This window comes from Arachis ipaensis, chromosome B5 (genome assembly GCF_059453495.1).
Source record: "Arachis ipaensis isolate K30076 ecotype BB chromosome B5, ASM5945349v1, whole genome shotgun sequence".
NCBI lineage: Eukaryota > Viridiplantae > Streptophyta > Magnoliopsida > Fabales > Fabaceae > Arachis > Arachis ipaensis.
This window is the reverse complement of record NC_142440.1, coordinates 15,577,649-15,600,050: the sequence shown is the minus strand read 5'-3', so window position 1 is coordinate 15,600,050 and position 22,402 is coordinate 15,577,649. Positions and strand designations below refer to the sequence as shown.

The following is a 22,402-nucleotide window of genomic DNA, read 5'->3' as shown; positions in this document are numbered from 1 at the left end:
GTCTCACCCCTCATCCTATTTCAAATTGCTAAACTTGCTCTTTGTACCTTTAATAACCAAGAACCTTATTAATGTAGCTAAGTTTGCCCGTGACAACCATGTATTCTTCGAATTTCATCCCTTTGACTGCTTTGTGAAATCTTAGGCGACTAGGAAAATACTGCTTGAAGGCTCTCTTAGGGAGGACTCTATCAGTTTAATAACATTGGTATCATTGCAAAGGCTGCATCAATAAATTGTGCGCAACAACCTAGTCTTGATAAAGTGCATACTCAAAACTCACAAAGTTTAAGAGCTTCGAATCGCATTGTAAGCACTTCTAATGTTGCTGGTTTAGAGAATAGTGTAGTTGTAGAACACAGTGAGTCTGATGTTGCGAACTAAGATACTAGTAGCTCAATTGAAATAAATGAGGTTGTAGAAGTTCTTATTTCTGATGTTGAGCATCAAAATAAAAGTAACCCTAGTGGCAATAATAGAGATATTGAATTAGTGCAGCTGATGCGTGTAAGTTTGGAGAACTGTATGATGTATGGCATAGAAGGCTGGGACATCCAACAACCAATGTAAGGTTGTAAAGAGAGTTATGGAATTGTGTAATGTTGATACTAGCAAATTTAACAAACAATCAAATTTGGTGATTAAATCATTGTGTAATGCTTATTGTCAAGGGAAGCATTATAACCTTCCATTTTCTTATTCAAGTACAGTTTATAAGAACTCTCTGGAACTTGTGTATTCAAATGTGTGGGGACCAGCTCCTACCATTAGTAGCTTAAGCTTTAGGTATCATATTTGATTCATTGATGCAGCAACCATGTTCACAAGTGTTTACTTGCTTTAAAAACAAGGCACATGTTTATCAAGCCTTTACTCAATACAAGTAAATGGTGGAAAACCAAAGTGGAAATAAGTTCAAAACCCTCCAAATAATAATGCTAAAGAATTTTTCTCCCAAAAATTCATGTAGTTTCTTCTTCAAAATGGAATAGCTCACAGACTAAGTTGTTCTTACACACACTAGCTAAATGGCAAATAGAATGCAAATACAAACATGTTACAGAGACTGGGCTTGCATTTCTAGCTCAGGAAGCCATGCCACTCAAGTTTTGGGATGAGACCTTCCTGACAGTAGCTCATCTCATCAACCTATTGCCTTCCCAAATCACCTCTCAAAAGTTCCTATTTGAGTTACTTCACCATAAAGAATATTATTACAAGTTTCTTAGAACGTTTGGGTGTGCTTGCTTTTCCCAACTAAGATACTACCAACCTCACAAGTTTAGCTTTAACTCTGAAAAGTGCCTCTTCCTTGGATATTCAGCTCATAACAAGGGATATAAGTGCTTGGATAAAAGTGGAAAGTTATACATCTCTAGGCATGTGTTGTTTAACGAAACTGAGTTCCTTTACCAATCCATGTTCTTCAAAATCAGTGATCCCAAACCTCGACACAGCTCTGTCCCTCATCTCCCAAACCTTACAACTGTCACCATAGTTCTAATCAAGACAAATCTGCCTCCACTACCACACTGCTCTATAGCTCCAGCACCACTCACCTCACCTCTTCCAATCACAATAGTTCAAGACCCTACACCTATCATGCAAACATCAACTTGTACTCCATTAACCGTAGAGTCATCCACACCCTAGAGACCTTTCCGAATCAATCACAAACCCAAAAAAATTTTGCAGATCCTACCAATATTAATCATGTTAATAATTATTCATTACCTGCTAATATCAATTTATCTCTCTCTACTTCTGTGTTTTTCTCATGTATTGCAGGGTTAGCTGAGAACTCTGAAGCTGCTGCACAAGATGCAACAAGAAATATGCACTCTATGACAACTCAGAGCCAGGGAGGAATCTTCAAACCAAGAGTGTTTGTCTCACTTCTACAAGAACAAGTTCTTGATCTCACATAGCAGGAGCCCACAACAATGGCTCAAGTGCTCGCCTCACCGTACTGGAAAGCTGTTATGGATAAGGAATTTGTAGCACTCCTCAAGAACAAAACATGGAAGCTAGTCCCAGATATAGTGGCGCATGAGGCAATACGGTGCAAATAGGTTTTTTGAGTGAAGCGACAACCTGATGGGAGGGTTCAAAAGTACAAAGAGACACTTGTTGTGAAGGAATTTCATCAGCGAAAAGGGCTAGACTATGATCAAGTCTTTAGTCCGGCTGCCAAGCTCGCCACTGTTTGAATAGTGCTCTTTGTGGCTTTGACCTTTGGCTGGAAAGTGCGCCAATTTGACTTCAACAATGCCTTTCTTAATGTGATTTGTTTGAAACAATGCATATGGTTAAACCTGATGGCTACACGCTTGGCACTGGGCTTGTTTGCAAGCTGGAAAAGGCTCTGTATGGGCCAAATAGTCCCCCCATGCTTGGTTCCTCAAGCTCAGTTGAACTTTAAATAAGTTTGGCTTCTCCAACACTATCTCTGACATGTGCTTGTTTGTGCGTCACTGCTTCAATTCTACAATTTATCTTTTGAGCTATGTTGATGATATACTGGTCACTGGCACTAATGCTGCTGATTCATCGATGAGCTAATTCATCAACTTGATGCTGTATTCACTTTGAAAGATCTTGAAGAAATGAGTTTTTTCTTAGGTATTGAAGCTATAAAACATAAAGATCAGTCCCTGACACTAAGGCAGACCAAGTACATCAAAGATCTCCTGAAGAGAGCAAAGCTCTTTGATGCCAAGCCAGCTCCGACCCCAATGATGAGTAGCTTAAAGCTCATAGCAGTTGAGGACACTCTAGTTGACAATCCTTTACTGTATCGATCAATAGTAGGCGGACTCTAGTATGTCACAATAATGCGGCCAGACATCCCCTATGCAGTGAATAAGTCTCGCAAGATATGCATTCACCCTATGAGCAGCACTGGATTGTCAACAAACGGATAATGCGCTACCTGGCTGGTACTTCAAAAATGGGTCTTCAGATGCACAAAAATTCTGAATTCAGAATCATTGCCTTCAATGATTTGGATTGAGCTGCCGATTTGGATGATCAGAGGTCGATCACAGGATGACAGGATACTATGTCTTTCTCGGAACCAATCTTATATGTTGGTTGAGCCGCAAGCAAGGAGCAATTTCTCGATCAAGTTCAGAAGCTGAGTTTTGGGCCTTAACTGATGCTATGACTGACACTATTTGATTGCAAAAGTTGTTATATGAAGTGCACCTCCCATCAGGTCCTGCTCCAACCTTGTACTACGATAACTAAAGCACATTGTTGATGACTAAAAATCCTATCCTCCATCATAGGTCCAAACACTTTGAAATTGACCTTCATTTTGTTAGGCATAGAATGGTACAACAAATATATCATGTTGTGCATATTCCTTCCCAAGATCAAATTGCGGATGTTCTAACCAAACCAGTTTTGCAAGCTCAATTCCTCAGCTTTAGACTGAAACTTTGTGTGGCAGAACCACTCCTTAGTTTGAGGAGGAGTGTTAGGTACGCCAGTTAGATACAGTTAGCAATTAGTGAGTTGGCACCATTCAGTTAGTTGATTTATTAGCTGAGCTGTTATACCCGTTAGAGTCACACACTAATCATGAACCTCATTCACATGTGTATAAGTATAATTCGTCTTAGTGTAACAAGTACAACACATCTTTCTAATCTTCTATGACTCAACTCTTTCTTCTCTAGTTTTTTCCTTCTCTTTTCTCTCTCTCTTAACCACACTTTATTAAGTCTCTGATACCTTTCATAATTAAAGGAAAAAAAAGTTGATCGATCCTAACCTAAAAACATCCTCATCATGGGTGCAAAAACCCCTGGCAATCACATGAAGGGAGGTTAAGGAAGGTGTAAGCTTGCAACTGCGAGTGCCAGTCCTAATTAGAAGAATCACTAACCGAAACATTCTATCAAACAGGTGGCGTGCATAAACTAAATTACTCTATCATTCGTTTATTCATTCTTAATCGATAATAGAATAGGAGCATATGCCTTAATATCTTTCTATTCCTAAGTCAAAAGTATAAATTAGCAAATAATCTTTAATTGTATACTAAAATATTCAAATTTCAATGTTAAACCTAAATTAGTTTAAAGTTTCAATCAGACTAAAACCATAATTAGCAAAATGATGTTCATTTTTATAGATGGAGAAAAAAAGTAGCAAAAATGAGTTGAAGAAGTGTGGGAGAGAACTATAACAAAGATGGTAGTGGATTTTTTGAGAGAATTATGCTGGAGAGAGAGGGGAAGAGGAGGTGACTTTGACGCGTGCGACTGAAATTGGTGAGAGAGAAGTGGAGTGTGTATATGGATTTGTTTTTCAATTTTTAAATTTTTGTACTTGTATAATGTAACTGAAATTGATGGTTGAAATTGATATACACATAATATAACTGTAAATAGAAATATAAACATAACCTTTAATTATTAAATACTAAAATTATTAAAATATATTTAAATTTTGTCAAGTATATAAATGTATCTACGTTCAAGAATCAGTAAAAAATGGTGATGATTATTGATAATTTAATGAAAATTCATATACAGTTATTTTTATATGAAATTAATAGATAAAAATTATTAAATAATAATTTAATTAAATATATTAAATTACCTAATAAATAATTTTCAATTAACAATTTTACCCAAAAGGCAACTGTATGTGAGGTTCTAGTTAATAATTTTCTAAGAGAAAATGTCACTGTTGAAAATCAAGTAATTCAATTTGTGTCGCACTGCAGACTAATGTGAATGAATGTGTGTACGTATGAAGATGCGATGGCTGTGACTAAAATGTTAAAACCTTTGAATAGAAATTAGAAAGTAAGCCTTTGATTAATATAGTCAATGCGGGCATCAAAAAGTGAAGGACCAAATCCGCCACCAAGTATATTCTGGCTTCAAGCCAATGGCAACAACTTTGATAAACGATTAGTGTTACAAAAATAATCACACACAAAATATTATTACGCTCCAAAAAGCCAACAGCACCCCAGGATGAGGGAAAAATAAATAAATAAATGTAGGACCCTTTATTACGAATGACAATGAGAGAAACAATTTAAAAGGATATATAGTGGTACCCCGTCATCTGGATAACCTAATCGTAGTCTATTGAAAGCAATCCTCCGATGACTTGGACCTTAATTAACCGTCCTTATTATGATTAATTAATTATATTATAATATTAGTATAACAAGAAAAAGGAACTAGCTCAACTAGTATTCACAAGAAGCAAAAACCAAAATATTAAACCATCTCTATTTTTCTAATTTGGTCATCTTCTCAACTTCTTGATTCTCCATCTATACCTAACACAAACTTGAACAACATTCAACAAATTCAGTCAGGTCTTTATGCATGTGCTATAATCTGTTTGTTTCAGTAAATTTACTATATGTGCTTACAAGTGAATACATTTTGAACCAACTATAGACATATTTCTATTGTTTCTTGGTTTATTTATTTATTTATTTCATGATAATGTAAAATATCCCCCTCTTATTAAAATACTGGTATTCAGTATATATTGTTCTATAAAAACGAGAGATAAGAGGAATAGTTAACGATGAGGACAGGAAATCCAATTAAAACCACCTCTTGACGATTAGACATAAACTAGTTATGTTCGTCTTTTTCCTTTGTGCTTGTTTGAGCCTTGAATATCAAAATGTACGTTTTTTGACCATACTCTCCCGCATCACTTTCTTGTTAGCTTCATAAACGCTTGAACTTGATAAGCACGCACCATCATGATTAACAACCCAATAGAATACACAATTTGATTCAGCGAAGTTGTGATTCATGCCATGATCATCCCTAGCATATATTAATTATTAATTAATTAATATAACAAGATCAATCAAGCAGCATATATAATTAACGGCTTATCTAGAAAGGAGGAGAAATATAATTTAGATAAGCGGCATTATTATGTAATATGTCATCGCGTGACTACATATATCTTCAATATTTAGTACTTTGTCTTATGTGACAAGTTAATAAAACTCTGAAGCACCACCAAATTGGGTCAACCAACTAACACAGTTCCTCAACCAAACAACTAAACCTGAACAAACCGTATCTGATTCAAACTTCAAACCCGTTGCAAGTTCCATTTAGACAAATCAGAGGCAAAAACAAAACCAACCCAAACGGTACAACTTAAAATATATAGTTAAAAAAATCAAAAGATAAACAGAAACAGTAGTTTACCCACCACTCACACTTCTAAAGTCAGCATCTCTCATAAAAAAAGGCAGAATCTTCTTATCTTTATCGTTCTAATAAACTTTCCTTTTGCTTCGATCATACCAAAGACTAGCTTCATGCGCATATATATACCATTATTCCAAATTCAAACTTATGATAATACCCTACCATTTGTTTATTAACTATTATTTTTTCCCTCTAATGAGGTTTCATTTACTCTCAAGCTTCATAAACCATAACTGAGCTCTTTCGTTTGTTTCGTTGCAACAAACGAGGCCCATACCCCAACATCATTAACCGTCAACCGAAGACACAGAACAGTTATGCTTCCGTTATTCGGTTACCTTCACTTAACCTTCTTCCTCTTCTATTATGTAACCGTCTTTAATTCGCGCCCTTGCTTTGGCGCCAGGATGGTTCCTGAATCCGAATCCGTAACCGTAATAACAGCCGAAACTCACAACGCTACTGCCACGTGGCAGGAATTCTCAAAGTTCCTTCACGCAGAGAGGGGCAGCCAAGTCAGCGGCATATGGGAGCTGAAGGAGTACTTCCACCGTTTCGGGTACCTCACTCTGCCGGAAACGGCGCAGAATTTCACTGACACATTCGACAAGCAGTTAGAGTCCGCACTCTTCCTTTACCAGAAACGGTTGGGCTTGCCGGTCACTGGAAAACTCGACTCCGAAACAATACACGCGATCGTGGCCCCGAGGTGCGGTGTTTCGGATGCTGCGCACCACAGGATACATGCCACACGCCACTACGCTTACTTCGACGGGAAGCCCAGGTGGCTCCGCGGTTCTCCGATGACTCTGACGTACGCTTTCTCGCCGAACAACATGATCGACCGGCTAAGCGTGCCGGTAATCAGAGCGGTGTTCCAGAGAGCGTTTTCGAGGTGGGCGACGGTGATTCCGGTGAATTTCCAGGAGGCGGAGTGGTACGACGCGGCAGACATCAAAATCGGATTCTACTCCGGCGATCACGGCGACGGAGAACCGTTCGATGGAGTATTGGGGGTGTTGGGGCACGCGTTCTCACCTCAGAATGGGAGATTCCACTTGGATGCGGCGGAATCTTGGTCCGTTGATTTTGAGCGGGATAAGTCAAGGGTGGCCGTTGATTTAGAATCGGTAGCAACGCACGAGATAGGTCACGTGCTTGGGTTAGGTCACTCTTCCGTGAAAGAAGCGGTAATGTACCCGAGCCTGAGCCCAAGGAAGAAGAAAGTGGACTTGACAATTGATGACGTGGAAGGGGTCCAAGCTCTTTATGGCTCTAACCCCAATTTCTCATTTAGTTCTCTCTTACAGTCTGAGAATTCCTCTAATTTCGCTGAAGGGCTAAAAAGTTGCTTCTCTAAATGGACCCTCACTTTAGCTCTTGGGTTCCTCTTATTATTTTTACGTCTATGATTTTTGTTTTTAATTCCTCGTTCATACATGAATTCCATTCTTTGGTTAGTCAATATATGTATGTAAAGATAGGATACAAAACCTGCCAAAAGCAAAATCAATACAAAATACAAATGATACAGAAATTCAACGGGCTAAGCCTTTGCAATTCATCTTTCTTAGTAATTTTGTACATGTTATTGTTGTGTCATTTTTATTTAAATATTCTTGGAATATTTCTTTTTCAAAAAAGGGTTTTCAATCAAGATTTCAATTTATAATTGGTTGCATCAATTATGGGTTAAATGATTGGAAGACTAGAACTTTATCTCTATCATATTACTAAATCTATTTTGGCAATTATTCATTCTCATATAATGCAAATTACAAAATTCTAATTAATGGTTGACAAAATTTTTGGGTAGATTTTATCTGCAATGGCACATACGAGACAAGAAAGACTCACTTTATCAGTTGGGATAAAATCTATAAACGGAAGGAGAAATATATATATAGAATTATTCTCTGTAATTTGTTTCTCTGACCTTTTTTAGCCTGTTGTTCAATTCAAAAAAAAAAAAAAAAAAAAAAGAAGTAAAGGTTATAACCTTTTAACATGGAAATTGGTAAAGCAAATGGACCTTTTTTTGGGATTTGAGACCGCATTTCAAAAAAACAAGAGCCGCGAAAATAGCGAAGAAGGTTGAGGGAATACATGATGACTTAACGAGACTATGGTCGTACGAAAATTTTAAAATAATAAAAATAAAAAGGAACTTGTCGTGAGAGGATAGAACATAGAATAAAATTGACTGAGTACATGCGTAACCTGACTATGGAAGAAATAGATTAGAGGTATCTCCTGGAACTGGAATTGAAGATATATATCCCTGTCGGATGGATATACACGGATGGATATACTAAGAAACTATCCATGTTAGCTAACGTTCCCATCCAAGACTCCTTGATTCCAAGTTGGGAAGAGATTAAACGTTTTCGCCGAAATGTCAATCACAATCATAGCGAGGTGGGCAAACACTCAGGCCTACAAACAAAAAAGGGACAAATTTTAATAATTTATTGATGTTGAAACTGGTAGAAATCCAATAAGTCTTCTTTCCATTATTGTTCTTCTTTTGTCCCTTTAGCAGCTTGCGCATGAAGAGTGGACATTAGAATTTAGAAACAAGAAAGATCTCTATAGTCTAATTAAAGGCCCAATATTTAATTCTACTAGATCCAACTTTTTTTTGGACAAAAAATGTTGACCGGAACCCTTGTTTGCGCTAGTAGGAGCCTAGGGGGTTTAGATTGGTGTCAGTTGCGTAAACTGTGAAAGACAATGGCATCATCGTGCAGCAGAATGTTACAAAGAGCATCGACACTTTCTTTGATTAAATCGGCGGTTAAATCAGGCGTTGCTGGTTGTCGATTATCAAGATCAGCCCTCCCCAAATCCACCTCCAAACTTGGCCGCTCATTCTTAATCAGGAACATAATTGCGGCGGAATTGGGATGCCTTGAATCGATGTTGCCACTACACGGCGCTGCTGCGTCGTGCCTAAGGTCGCGGTCAAGTTTTCAGGGTACTCTCTCGTGCAACTTTCGAGGCCCCTAACATAATTTGTACTAAGCACGTAGTTGATTAGGTATTCTCTTCAGCAATATGATTAGGTTTACATTTTCTGTTCTCTTACATGTTCTGTAAATGATTGATATATGAGAATGCCGTACACAGTAACCATTGTGTAGGAATTTCTGTTGCTTGCAGTTGTTTTGTTTAGTCTTGGCTTTCTTATGTGCCTTAAACTAAAGCTTGTTGCTGAAGTAAGATTAGTTGTAGTTATTCAAGTAAGAAAAACCGATATGGCATAGCTAGAACTGCAGAGAGTCAACTGATCTTGTTCTTCTCTGTATATTATACGTGCTTTTTTCAATTAAGTTGAATGCACGATCGTTCATCTTCCAGTTGTTTATCTTGTTGATTCTAATCTATATAACAAAGCGTAAGGGAGAGATTGTATTAGAAAGTATGGTGAGTTGGGTACCCAGCAAGATTAATTTTTTCAATATTGAAGTTATACTGTATTTCCTGCTCTTGCATTGTCATTCCTAAAACACCATCTTGCATCCTCCAATGCCTTATTTTCTTTACTCTTGCTATGCTTTTTCATTAATCATCCTACGGGAGCCCCACTTGAAGACAAACTCAACTTTTTCTTCTAGATCACCGAACAAAGATATCCATATTTAGGGCTGGGTAAAACAGCCTTACTATTCTGAAAATCCGAAAGATACCTTCCTGTGATGTGGATTCATGTGTTACATGACTCAACTTCTATCCAACTAGAACCTGCTTCTTTGCACACTTGTTTTTTACTCATGAGACCCCTAATTGCATCCACATCTTCCCATCTTCCTAAAGATGCATACATGTTAGACAACTTCACATAAACGTAATCTTCATCTCTCTCCAATTCAATCACCTTAGCACCTGCAGTTTCTGCTACTTGTATATCTCTCTGTGTTCCACAAGCACCAAGCAAAGCCCTCCAAACTAAACCTTGAGACTCAAAACCAAGTTCATGTATCATCCTCTCTGCTCTCCACAACTCTCCTTTTTGACCCATCAGCCGTATCATTGAACAACAATGCTCAACAGATGGTGTGATCCCATGGTCGTTTATCATAGATTCAAAGTAATGAATAGCAACTTCAATGGGAATTTGGTTATGGGAACATGCTGATAAAAGGTTAAGAAATGTGATGCTGTCCGGTTTTATATCTCCTTCCATTTTTAGCATCTTAAAGAGTTCAATAACCTGTACAGAATCACCATTGCGGGCATAGCCATACATCATAGTGTTCCAGCTTATCAGATTCCTGTTAGGCAGTTCATGGAAGATCGATTCGGCACGCTTCACTTGCCCACATTTTGAGTACATATCAATTAGTGCACTTCCAACCACTACAGATGTATCTAAGCCACACTTCATAGCACAACAATGGATCAACATTCCCCACGTTAAGGCTGCAATACCAGCAAGTCCATTTAAGATGATTGAAAATGTAAACTCATCCATCTGCACGTTTCTTGAGTGCATTCTGCTGAACATATCCAGAGCCTCTCTAGCTCGATTCCTATTAACAAACCCTGTAATTATGGAGTTCCAAGAAGATGAATTCGGAGTTGGCATAGTTAACAAAATCTGAACAGCATCTTCTATATTCCCCACATGAGCAATGCCGTTTATCAACCCATTATAGGAAATGGTATCAGGGTTGGGCATAAGGTGCAAAAACCTGTATGCAAGTTGAATGTTTCCGTTGTTTGCAGTTGCTGCTATAACTGAATTCCAAGAAATAACGTCCTTGTCAACAATCTCAGAGAAAACCCAGACAGCATCCTCAACTAACCCGCATTTACCATACATGTCAATCAAGCAGTTTGCAACAACAGTGCCATCAAGCATGCCCAATTTGACAACCACAGAATGAATTGACCTTCCCAATATGAACAGGCTCAGGTGGCCGCAAGCAGCGAGAGCAGACGTAAAAGAGAACGCGTCAGCACAAACGTCGGACCTTCCTAAGCACCTGAACAAACACAAGGCTCTCAGAAACTGGCCAGCTTGGACATAACCGGAAATCAAAGTGTTCCAAGAAACAGCGTTTGGTTGAGGAGTTTCATCAAACACCTTGTGAGCATAAGCAAGTAAGTGCATTTTCACGTAGAATCTGATGAGTGAGGCGGAGACATAGACGCGGGAAAAATGCCCCGAACATAGAATGTAACCGTGGAGCTGTTGTCCAAATGAGTAGGAGCCTAGGTCAGTAGTAACTCTTACTAGGTTAGCAAGAGCATATTCATTTGGTTTAGTCCCAGAATTGAACATTCTGGATGCTTCACATAACTCCAACTCTGTATTGGTTTCACCATGGACAAGGGAATTGATGGTAGTTACCCACATGAAATTACTACGTCCAATGCTAATATTAGTTTGATCAAAACTAGTGTTACTGCTATATGCCAGGTTTGAAGGAAATGCATGAGAATGATGTGCCTTCTCGAATTTTCTTGCTACATTGAAGAGAAACCTTCGCATGACTTTCTCTCTGCTATGCTAGGCTATACGTACTAGATTTTGCAAGCGACCGAAAAAATACTATTTGATTATTTATGGAGTAACCTACTGTATTTGACAATGGTTTTTGTGGATAATCAAATATTTTCTTTTCAAGTTATATCTTTTAAGGATTTTTTAATTTTAAATTATATTTCTTTTTATATTTATATATCATGTTACATAAAAAATTTGAGATGTCACCTGATAATGCATTAATTGAAAAAAAAATAAGTGAAAGCAAAATTTATTATTTCTAATCATCAGTCTAATTTTTTTTAATCTAGCGATTTAATACTATATTTTAAGTCTATATTTTTAAATATTATTAATTAATTATTGACTAAAAATAAAAATTGTATTGACCTTCTAATATTCGTTTATTAATTATTATAAAAAAATTTAAAGTGATGAGAATTATAAAATAATAAAATAAAAAGTTAATCATATTGAATTAATAAATTTGTAATTTTTATCTTTGATTCAAATATAATTTCACTATTTTATTTCAACAATTTTTTCATTTTGAGTAAATGATAAAAATTTTTTTATCTCAAAGACATAAGTCTCTGTCTAATTAAAAATATAAAAACATTCTGATTTTCTAAAATATAGGACATCTAAATCTTTTTAAAAAATCGATTTGTTTTTATATATTTTAGACGAAAAGACTTAAATGTATCGTATTTTTAAAAGTTAAAAATATTTTTGTATTTTCAATTAGTCATGTTTGTTTTTTTTTTTTTTTTTTTGAAAAGAATTTGATATAGTTATTATAATATAAAATTCTCAAATTTACCGAAGAGAAACAGGCATGGTTTGCATGGGATCTTGGAAACCGTTCACTGAAAGGACATGTTTCCGTTGCTTGAATTAAACAGTTGATAGTAAATGGAGTTTTAGAAACCCCCATTATAAAAACTTGTTTCTTCTGTAAAATAGACAATGGGAAGGACAATCCTTTCTCTATTTATAAGAAAAACTCCAGATTTAGATCAGAGAAAATCATTTCAGCGTTAGCCACATACAGCTATTTATATCATAGTAAAAATTGTAGAATAAAACAAGTCAAACCACAGAGAATGGTAGGTACTTGTTGAAAACACAATCATCATCATCATGAAGGTTAGCTCCATTGCCTTGAACAAAATACAAAGGATTTGTATGATAATTAAAAGGAACATACATACAGGACCAAAGAAGGTAGCATATATGCCACCGTTCTCCGAAACGTATGCATAAAACGCAAGAAAAAATGAAGACAGGGCAGGGTAGTGCAAGATATCTTCTCTTGTGATAACATACAACAAGAGAGGGAGCTATTATTTGTTAGGAAGCAAAAATATGGCGATTATGGAAATCAGAAATAAGAGGGTGGTGGAAGATGTTGCAATAATCGGAGGGTTGATCGGAGTCCAATTTATCTACGCAGGGAACGCTTTTCTGATGAGTTATGCTATGTCATTAGGCCTTAACTCTCTTACCATTGTTATTTTCACTTCCCTAGCTACCTTCCTTGTTCTCTTCCCCGTTGCCTTTTATTTTGAAAGGTCCCTCTCTCTAACTTCTCCCTGAATGGTTTTTAGGAATGCGGTTTTTAACAGAGATTAGTATCATCATGTTTTATTTGTATCTATTGCAGGACTAAGTGGCCCAAGGAGTGCAAACTCAAGCTGATTATGCAACTCTTGTTTCTTTCATTTGGAGGGTAAGGAACACTTATCCCTCATTCTTTAATTTCATATGATGAAAATTGATTAGTCCAGTGTCTATCTTGAAACGACTTAATTTTGTGCGAGTTAGAATCGCCTCAATTGAGATGTTCAATCAAGGGAAAGTAGAGAGTGGCCAACTTAAAAAGCAAGGTGCATATGTCATCACAGCTTTGCTTAGTTTATCTTTTTATAATGACTAATGAAAGATAGGTAGTCTTTTCTTCGGGAATTAAGTTGTTTAAGGACTTTGAGAATTTAAATTATGGAATGTGACAGAGTTTGGAAATGACTAATGAGTAGTAGGTTAGAAGTTGAGAAACATAAAGAAACTGTTGAAGGAAAATACTGACTGCATAAGCAGCCTATATTGGTTTTTATTGTTCTTTTCCTTTGTCCTCTTATTAATGATTCAACAGTCAATGATAATACTTGATTAGTTTAATTACAGCAGGCTAAGTTGACCCAAACATTGCTGCAGTAATGTATTCCAAATTGTTACTTATATAGGAAAAGAAAATAAACATATTATAAGACAATCCTTACCTTATGACGTTTATCCAACATATGGTATATTAATTATGAATCCAATTTTTTAAAATAAGAGATGCTATTGTTATGCAGACTAGCTTTCCAGTGTCTGTTTCTGAAAGGAATCAATCTAACTTCACCAGCAATGGGAACTGCAATGCCAAACCTTGCACCGGGTCTTATCTTCATCATGTCTTGGACTTTTGGGTAATCTAACTAACATTAAAATCATATGGTGATCTATAAATGCTTTAACTACATCCAAGATGCGAAGTAAGTTCTTAATTTGGGGGCAGGTTGGAGAGTGTAAACTTAAGGAACACACATAGCAAAGTAAAAATCTTAGGAACACTGCTATGTGTTTTTGGGGCTCTCACAATGAGCATAATGCAAACCATTTCTGCTCCTCCGGAAACCGGTTTTGAGGCTACAGTTCAATCATCATCGACGCCATTGCAGTTTGTCTTCGACAAGCACAAGATGATTGGCAGCCTCTATCTTGTCGCTGCAGTCTTCATACTGTCGAGCAGCGTAGTCCTGCAGGTACCATGTGATGTGATCCAGTTAAAAAGTTTGCATTAGAAAAATGTTAAAAGCCATGAAGTTGATAAAAGAATTATAATGCAGGCTTTTGTTCTTGGAGATTTTGCGGCACCTATGTCCTTGGGTGCAATAACGTCCTTGTTAGGGGCCTTCATGACCGCAGTTTTTCAGTTACTTACAGAGCACCAAGTGAAAACTGATTGGCAAGTTCTGCGTTTTAAAGACCTAATTGGCTATTCTTTTCTGGTAATTTCAAAATAAATGCATCTTGATGCTTAGTTAAGCCTTGGCAGGGTAATCTTAATCTATATTGAAAATTCCATTGTTATTACTATTAGTATGATTTATTTATATAAATAAAGTATGGTAGCTAGTCTAACATTAAAGTGGATGAGGTATGGTTATTTATGGCAACCACATGTTATAGTTTCAATGTCATAAAGGCAAAAAATTCTAATATAGACACACAGGCAGGTGTAGCGAGTGGAATATGTTTAAGCTTCAATGGTTGGGCACTTAAGAAGAAAGGACCAGTCTTGGTCTCCATGTTTAGCCCCATTGCTACAGTCTGCTCTGTCATTTTCTCCCTTGTTACCATGAGAGACACTATTAATTTTGGAAGGTATAACTTTATTGACATTCCTAGCTAATATTAATTATTACAGACGTTATTCATTTATTACCAATACTACTGCTTTGCAGCATTGCAGGTATGTTACTCATGTTCACTGGCCTGTACTTAGTTCTTTGGGCCAAAGACAAAGAAGGCAACGCAAGAGGAAATAATGGCAATGAGATTGAGAAGGCTTTTTTAAGTTGATTGTGTTTTCAATTGTGCAAATAGATGCACATGCTGTGACCAAGATTGGAAAAGTTAAGTGTGCTATGATACAGTGATACACGATGAAGATTTAACAGCGATTTAACATGATATAAAGAAGGGCAAATAATGTAGCTGACTTCCTTGCAAAACGAGCTGCTCCACAGATTCGAACTATGTCGTAGTGTGTTAAGAAGAATCCCAATTATGTGTGTATTGAATTTGAATTTGGAATATATCAAAGATTATAGTGTATACTGTATTAAAATAGTTATAATTAAAATATGAATTAATTAATACAACGATTATTTATTGTGCGAAAGTTTGTCTTGATTTAAATTTGTTAAATAATTGATAAAGTTGAATAGAAATGAAACAAGATAAGGAAGTTGATCTTTTACAATTTCCGAACCATAGTTTAGTCCTTTATGTTGGATCACTTTCAAATGGATGAAATGTCAATGCTGCTGATTCCATGTAATAAAACTTCAACTTGACTTCTCAAACCCAAAAAATACTGTAAATTGACGATTGACGATTGACCATGGCAATTTGCTGCTACTAACATTGGGATGGAATATTCTATACCTTTAATTAAGAAAAATGGGACCAATTTATTGTTGAAAAATAGTAAAGAGTCATTAGAATTTATTTTTTTTATCTTTATTTTTAATTATTGATCTAATTTATTTAGTAATTTAATAATATATTTTAGTTTATATTTTTAAATATTAATATCTAATTGATGATTATAAATAATAAATTTTGATAATTTTTTAATATTTTTATTATTATTTTTAGTTATTAATTTAATTTTTTTAATTTAATAATTTAATAATATATTTTTAATTTACACTTTTAAATATTAACAATTAGTTACTGACCAAAAATAATAATTTTATAATAAATTTTATTAATCTTCTAATATTTCTGTTTAATTAATTGTAACTTCCCGCATGGTCCCGTTAACTAAGTTTCTAACACTACTACGGTACTACCTTCACCTATTAAATTCAATAGCACTAATAGAAAATAAAATACGAGATTGGTGAAATAAACAATATATTGTTGTAGTAAAAATACATGAGATGGATGTCTAATAATATTGGCGGTTGAAGTTTTGAAGAGAGAGATTTAAGATTCTTACAAAAGAAAAGACCAACCTTTAATAAAGTTTGAAAATGATATACTCATACATATATAAATAAGACTTCATAACATTAGCATAAGACATAACACAAGAAAATTAAAAATTATTCTTGCATAAAATATTTTTCTTTCTTTTTCTTCATATATTGAAATACATATGTTTTATCTCAGTTATATTAAAATACTAATATTAAAAAATATTAATACTAGAGTTATCTATTTATATTTTTATATTTTATATTTATTTTTTTTTTCTTATTTATTTATCGTACAACATGTTATCAGCATGAGATTCTGATCAAAATTTAAGAAGACTCAGGTAATAAATTTTTATTATATCAAAGCTCTTTCATATTGAATTTAATGCTCTTGATATATCTGGAAACAACTATTTATCATGGGTATTAGATGTCAAAATTCATCTTGATTCAATAGATCTTGGAGATACCATTAAAGGTGAAAATAATGCATCCTAAAAGGATAAAGCCAAAGTCATGATCTTTCTTCATTGTCATCTTGACGTATAATTGAAAAATGAATATTTCATACTAAAAGATCCCGTAGATCTGTGGAACAACCTTGAAAAAAAGTATAATAATAAAAAGATAGTGATACTTTTTCAAGTCTGATATGAGTGGACACACTTGCGTCTACAGAATTTTAAATTCATAAATGAATACAATTCAACAATGTTCCGAATGACCTCACAAATGAAATTGTGTGAGGAAAAGATAACTGATAATGACATAATAGAGAAAACTTTCTCGACCTTCCATGTCTCGAATGTGCTCCTGCAGCAGTAGTACTAAGAAAAAGAATTTAAAAAATATTTTGAACTAATTTCTTACCTTTTTATTACTGACGTAACAATGAATTGCTTTTAAGAAATCATGAAGCGCGCCTAATTGGGACCGCCCCATTTTCTGAAGCAAATGCAGCAAATCATAACTCTAGAAGAGGTAAATAGCAAGGTTTTGGTAACAAAAAAAAATTATGGAAGGAAGAAAAATTATGTTCACAAGAAAGGATCTCAGCAGAAGTGGGATAAAAAAAGAAATAATAGAAAAAATAAATCAACAGAGGATAAATTTTTTCCTTATGGTGGAAAGGGTGAGAAAAGGGTCATTGGTCACGTATCTATTGTACTCCAAGGCTTTTAGTTGATCTTTATCAAGTATCTTTAAAAAAGGATGACAAAAGAAATGAGATAAATTTTATTTCAAAGAATGTTGCTGAAAATTACACTTGATTATAAAATGTCTGATTTCTTTGAGAATCTTGAAGAAAATATTGGCTATTTGATCAATGATGAAAAAGTTTAATATTTAGGTTCGTTAATTATTTATGTAAATAAATAATGTAAAAATTTTCTTGTTAAGTTTTATTTTTTATGTATTTAAATTTCAAATATAATTATAAAAATAATGTTTAATAAAATATTTATGTCTATGTTTATGAATTTCAAAATCAATAAATGTGTCAAGTTCTAAAATAATAATAATGGTAATAATCATAAAATTTTAATACATGACACTATTTTTATGAATAGTGCTTCTTAGAAAAATAATTCCAATTAGGAATACAATTTTACTGCACATGTACGGCTAGTCATTTTATTATTATTATTTGTCTTTGAAGAAAATGGTAAGGATATATAATGAAGATGCTTGTCTTGCGAATAGTGCAAGTTCGCATACCATTTTCAAAAATAATATATATTTTACTCATCTTATATCAAAAGAAGAATATGTTAATACTATTATTGGCTCAGGCAATGTGATAGAAAGCTCCAAAAGAGCTATAATTTTATTTCCCGAAGGAACAAAATTCATGATAAATAATGCAGTATTGTCTATCAAGTGTCTAAGGAACTTGTTGAGTTTTAAAGATATTTGCCGAAATGGATATCATATTGAAACAATGAGTGAGAAAAATCATGAGTACTTATATATCACAACTCATGATTCAAATAAAAATGTTATATTAGAAAAGTTATCCTCACTTTCATCTGGGTTATATTATATTAAAATTAGTGCAATTGAATCGCATGCCATTGTAAACCAGAAGTTTACTAATCCAAATAAATTTATAATTTAGCATGATCAATTAGGTCATCCTAGAACAACAATGATGCAGAGAATTATTAAAAACTCCCATGGACATTCACTAAATAACCAAAAAATTATTATTTAGTGAATTTTGTTGTGCTGCATGTTCTCAGGAAAAACTAATTTTAAGGTCATCGCCAGTAAAAATTAGATTTGAGTCTCCTGAATTACTTGAAAGGATTCAAGACGATATATGTGGACCTATTCATTTACCATGTGGATCTTTTAGATATTTTATGATCCTATTAGACACATCTTTGAGATAGTCACATGTGTGCTTATTGTCTTCTCACAACCTGGTGTTTGTGAGATTACTTGCTCAAATTATTCAATTAAAAATACAGTTTCCAAAAAAATTCTAATTAAAGCAATTCGTCTTGATAATACTAGTGAATTCACTTTTCAAACCTTTGATGCTTATTGTATGGCTAACGGAATAAGCATTGAACATCCAGTAGCTCATGTTCATACACAAAATGGGTTAGTTGAATCACTTATTAAATGCCTCCAATTCTAGACCTTTATTTATGAGAACAAATCCTCCAACCTCTGTTTGGGGGCATGCAATTTTATATGCTGCAGCACTTATTTGTTTGAGGCCAACAAGTTACCATCAATTCTCTCTTCTACAATTAGTTTTTGGCTAGCAGCCAAATATTTTCTATTTAAGAATATTTGGGTTGCAATACATGTTCCAGTTGTCCCACTTTCTCGCACTAAAATGGGACCCCAACAAAACTTGGGAATTTATGTGGGATATGATTCTCCCTCTATAATGAGGTATCTTGAGATACAAACAGGAGATGTGTTTAAAGCTCAATTTGCATATTGTCATTTTGATGAATCAAAATTTTTAACGTTAGGGGGAGAGAGGAAAAAGAATTTAATTGAAATGCATCATCCTTGATGCATTTATATCCTCAATCAGGGCAATATGAATTAGAAGTTCAAAAGATTATACATTTGCAAAGAATAGCAAATGAATTGCTTGATGTATTTTCTAATACGAAAAGGATTAATAAATCCTATATACCAGTTGAAAATACTCCAATTCGAATTAATGTCCCAATCCGACAAATGGTCACCGAAACAAATTCACGTCAGAAGCGTGTAGGCCTATCAGTTCCAAAGATAAAAATCCTCGAAAAAAAAGAGGTAAATATTATTCCTATTGAAAAAGACAAAGACATAGAAAAGACACCTACAGTTGTCCAAAATTCTGATATAGTTTTGACACTAGAAGACGTTTAGGTACCTGAAAATACTTAAAATTGTAAAAATGATGAGAACTCGATAAATTATATCTTTACAGGAGAAAAATAGAACCGAAATGAAACAATTGTCAATAAAATATTTGCATATAATGTGGCATTACACATCATCCATGAAAGTAAGGATCTTGAGCCAAGAATAGTCGAAGAATGTTGACAAAAGAATGATTGGCCGAAATAGGAAGAAGCTATGAAGACTGAGTTAGATTCACTTGTAAAGCGTGAAGTTTTTGAACTTATAGTCCGTACACCAGAAGATGTAAAACCTGTTAGATACTGATGGGTATTTGTGAGAAAACAAAAAGAGAATGTTTTGTCGATTTTTTGCAAATCGATGGTGGTTCGATTCTAATGATCTAGGAGCGAAACCAACTCCTCTTTTGCAGGTACCAGTTTTCTATAAGTGCATCAAAGTGTCTTCGATTAGACAGGTATTGAAATACCAAGTAAATAAAAATTTGTAAAAAGATAAAAGAAGTTAAAGACAATAAATTCAAAAAGTAAATTAACTGAAATCGGAAAAGGTTTGAATTGAAATTTAAAGAAAGCAATAAAGGTGCCTTGGACTGGCAAAGGGCTTTTGGCGAGAAAATTAAAGATGCTGGAAGATAAATTGCCCTCGAAAGTTAAATCATTACTTGAAACATAAATTTGCTTGAAAAGGTTTACAGAAAATTAAATTGAAAAGATAAAGACATGTGAAAGGAACCCTACAGATAATTGACTCAAAGCAGACTCAGAAAGTCTCTGGGGATGTGAGTGTGTATGAGTAATTTCTGAGTCGAAGTTCCAACCATTATTCCCTAAAACTTTCTAGTATTTATAGTCTACTTCTATAACCGATTATTAATTACATAGCGCTATCTTGTATGCGCACTCCCAGGTAACCGTTCCTGCTCTTTTGCCAATGAACGTTACCCACAAATTCATCACATGATGAAAGCCTTTAACTTCTCCACTTACGTAACTGCCCGATCTGCTTTTCGAACAACTATTCGATTACTCATTTCGAATACTTGTTCGACTAGGCCCGTTCGATTTAATAAGGTGTTTGAAATCGAGTCCGTGTCAAGTTCCTCCAACCAATGCCTGCACGTGCATCTTTTCGACAATTGCTTACATCTCAATCGACCTTTTCACTACTTCGAACTAACTTATCTTAATTGAAAATATTTTTTCGACTAACAAATTGCCCCCCTTGGATTAATGTGTTTGCCTTCAATAGCATTATTGGAAGATGAAACACTTAATCCAAATTCAAATTATAATATCTTGAATCAGTAATAATTATCATTTAACTTACCCATTAATACTAACCCACTTGACACGTTTTCCGGGACCTACGCTTTCTTTTTCCACCACTTCGCCTTCTTCGTAAAGTTACCTCTTTTTTGCATTCCTTCTGCAATAACGGCTACAGTAATACTTCTTTAAATTCGACACTTCCTCCTTTGTTCAATTTTTCTCAAACCCTTGCTTCCTGAATTCCTTTCGCGTAAATCTTTTTCGCACAACCCTTAACCTTCCAAACTTCCTTCTTCTTTGTTTTGCAATGGCCACTTCTTCATCTCATGCTGCTGCCCAAGACAAGGGAAAAGGCCCCGCAGTAGAACCACTGGCTCCACCAGCTCTTCATGTATTAAACCAAGTCAATGATGATCCACAAATTCAAATCAATGATAACAGAATTCTAATCCTTTTTACAGTGGGTGGAGATGTTCATTGTTTTCATGGGCCTGTCAAAACCCTGGAAAGGGCAAACAAGAAGCTGCCTTTCTTTCCCAGTGCTCAGGGAGAGGATTTGTTGATCAACCAAGCCCTTGATATCTCTTTCTTTATCAATCAGAAACCCTTCAGAAATAATCCAAAGATTAACCCTCGAGGGTATGATTTCATAGCCTGGTACCAGCGCTTGCTCCTTTAAAAAGCGCTGCTTGGGGGGCTCTTGGAATTCAGGACCTTCTAAGGCTTTCCCACTTCTCACCTTCAATACTCCCCTGGATGATTGGAGCTGTAACTTGCTTTTGGAACAGAACTACCAACAATTTCCACCTTTCTTGTGGAATGATTGGTATGTCTCTTTTGGACGTAGCCGTTATTACTGGGCTCCCGATAAGTCCCCCAGACTTTACTTCTGACATGCAACCCAGACATCAATACACCATTGCTTCCACCACTTCCTATAGTGAATTTATTGCTCATCACATAGGTAAGGAGGGAACTGCTGTTACAGACGATGAGCATGTGGTCTTTCTGTTTTATTGACTAAATGCAATCATTTTTTGCTCCCGAAGTGTCCAGATGTCAAAGTTTTTTCTTCCTCTGCTGCTCTGCTTCATGGAGAAAATAATCTTAATTTGACCAAGCTTCTTCTAGGACATATTTTCGAAGAGCTTGGTCAATTTTTAAATTGTCTCCGAAACTATTATTTGATCAGTACAGGTGGTCCTCTCTGGCTTCTTCAACTATGACTTAATGCCATTTTCAAAAAATATATGACAAAGCCTGGAGGTGGTGCTACAGATAAATAGCACATTA

At 35.0% G+C, this 22,402-nt stretch overlaps 3 protein-coding genes across 3 annotated transcripts; 2 read left to right on the top strand and 1 right to left on the bottom strand.

Annotated features, from left to right (window-relative positions):
* The first annotated feature begins 6,086 nt into the window (after positions 1-6,086).
* On the top strand, positions 6,087-7,776 carry LOC107643047 (Matrixin family protein). Its single transcript, XM_016346585.3, has one exon. The coding sequence runs from the start codon at positions 6,533-6,535 to the stop codon at positions 7,625-7,627; it is 1,095 nt and encodes a 364-aa protein (XP_016202071.1). The 5' UTR covers positions 6,087-6,532; the 3' UTR covers positions 7,628-7,776.
* A 1,712-nt stretch (positions 7,777-9,488) lies between these two features.
* On the bottom strand, positions 9,489-11,749 carry LOC107643046 (Pentatricopeptide repeat (PPR) superfamily protein). The gene has a single exon (XM_016346584.3). It carries the CDS (start codon positions 11,710-11,712, stop codon positions 9,922-9,924), a length of 1,791 nt encoding a protein of 596 aa, XP_016202070.2. The 5' UTR covers positions 11,713-11,749; the 3' UTR covers positions 9,489-9,921.
* A 1,127-nt stretch (positions 11,750-12,876) lies between these two features.
* Positions 12,877-15,517, top strand: UMAMIT7 (Nodulin MtN21 /EamA-like transporter family protein). The gene is made up of 7 exons (XM_016345181.3): positions 12,877-13,280; positions 13,373-13,438; positions 14,067-14,180; positions 14,270-14,516; positions 14,601-14,762; positions 14,987-15,138; positions 15,219-15,517. The coding sequence occupies exons 1-7, from the start codon at positions 13,075-13,077 to the stop codon at positions 15,334-15,336; spliced, it is 1,065 nt and encodes a 354-aa protein (XP_016200667.1). The 5' UTR covers positions 12,877-13,074; the 3' UTR covers positions 15,337-15,517.
* The last annotated feature ends 6,885 nt before the right edge of the window (positions 15,518-22,402 follow it).

Bases quoted from the DNA above. Each gene is read 5' to 3' on its own strand.
- LOC107643047 (XM_016346585.3), top strand. From the start codon at position 6,533: ATGCTTCCGTTATTCGGTTACCTTCACTTAACCTTCTTCCTCTTCTAT.
- LOC107643046 (XM_016346584.3), bottom strand. From the start codon at position 11,712: ATGCGAAGGTTTCTCTTCAATGTAGCAAGAAAATTCGAGAAGGCACAT.
- UMAMIT7 (XM_016345181.3), top strand. From the start codon at position 13,075: ATGGCGATTATGGAAATCAGAAATAAGAGGGTGGTGGAAGATGTTGCA. The intron at 13,439-14,066 runs GTAAGGAACACT...ATTGTTATGCAG, and splicing joins TTGTTTCTTTCATTTGGAGG to ACTAGCTTTCCAGTGTCTGT. The intron at 14,763-14,986 runs GTAATTTCAAAA...ATAGACACACAG, and splicing joins TAATTGGCTATTCTTTTCTG to GCAGGTGTAGCGAGTGGAAT.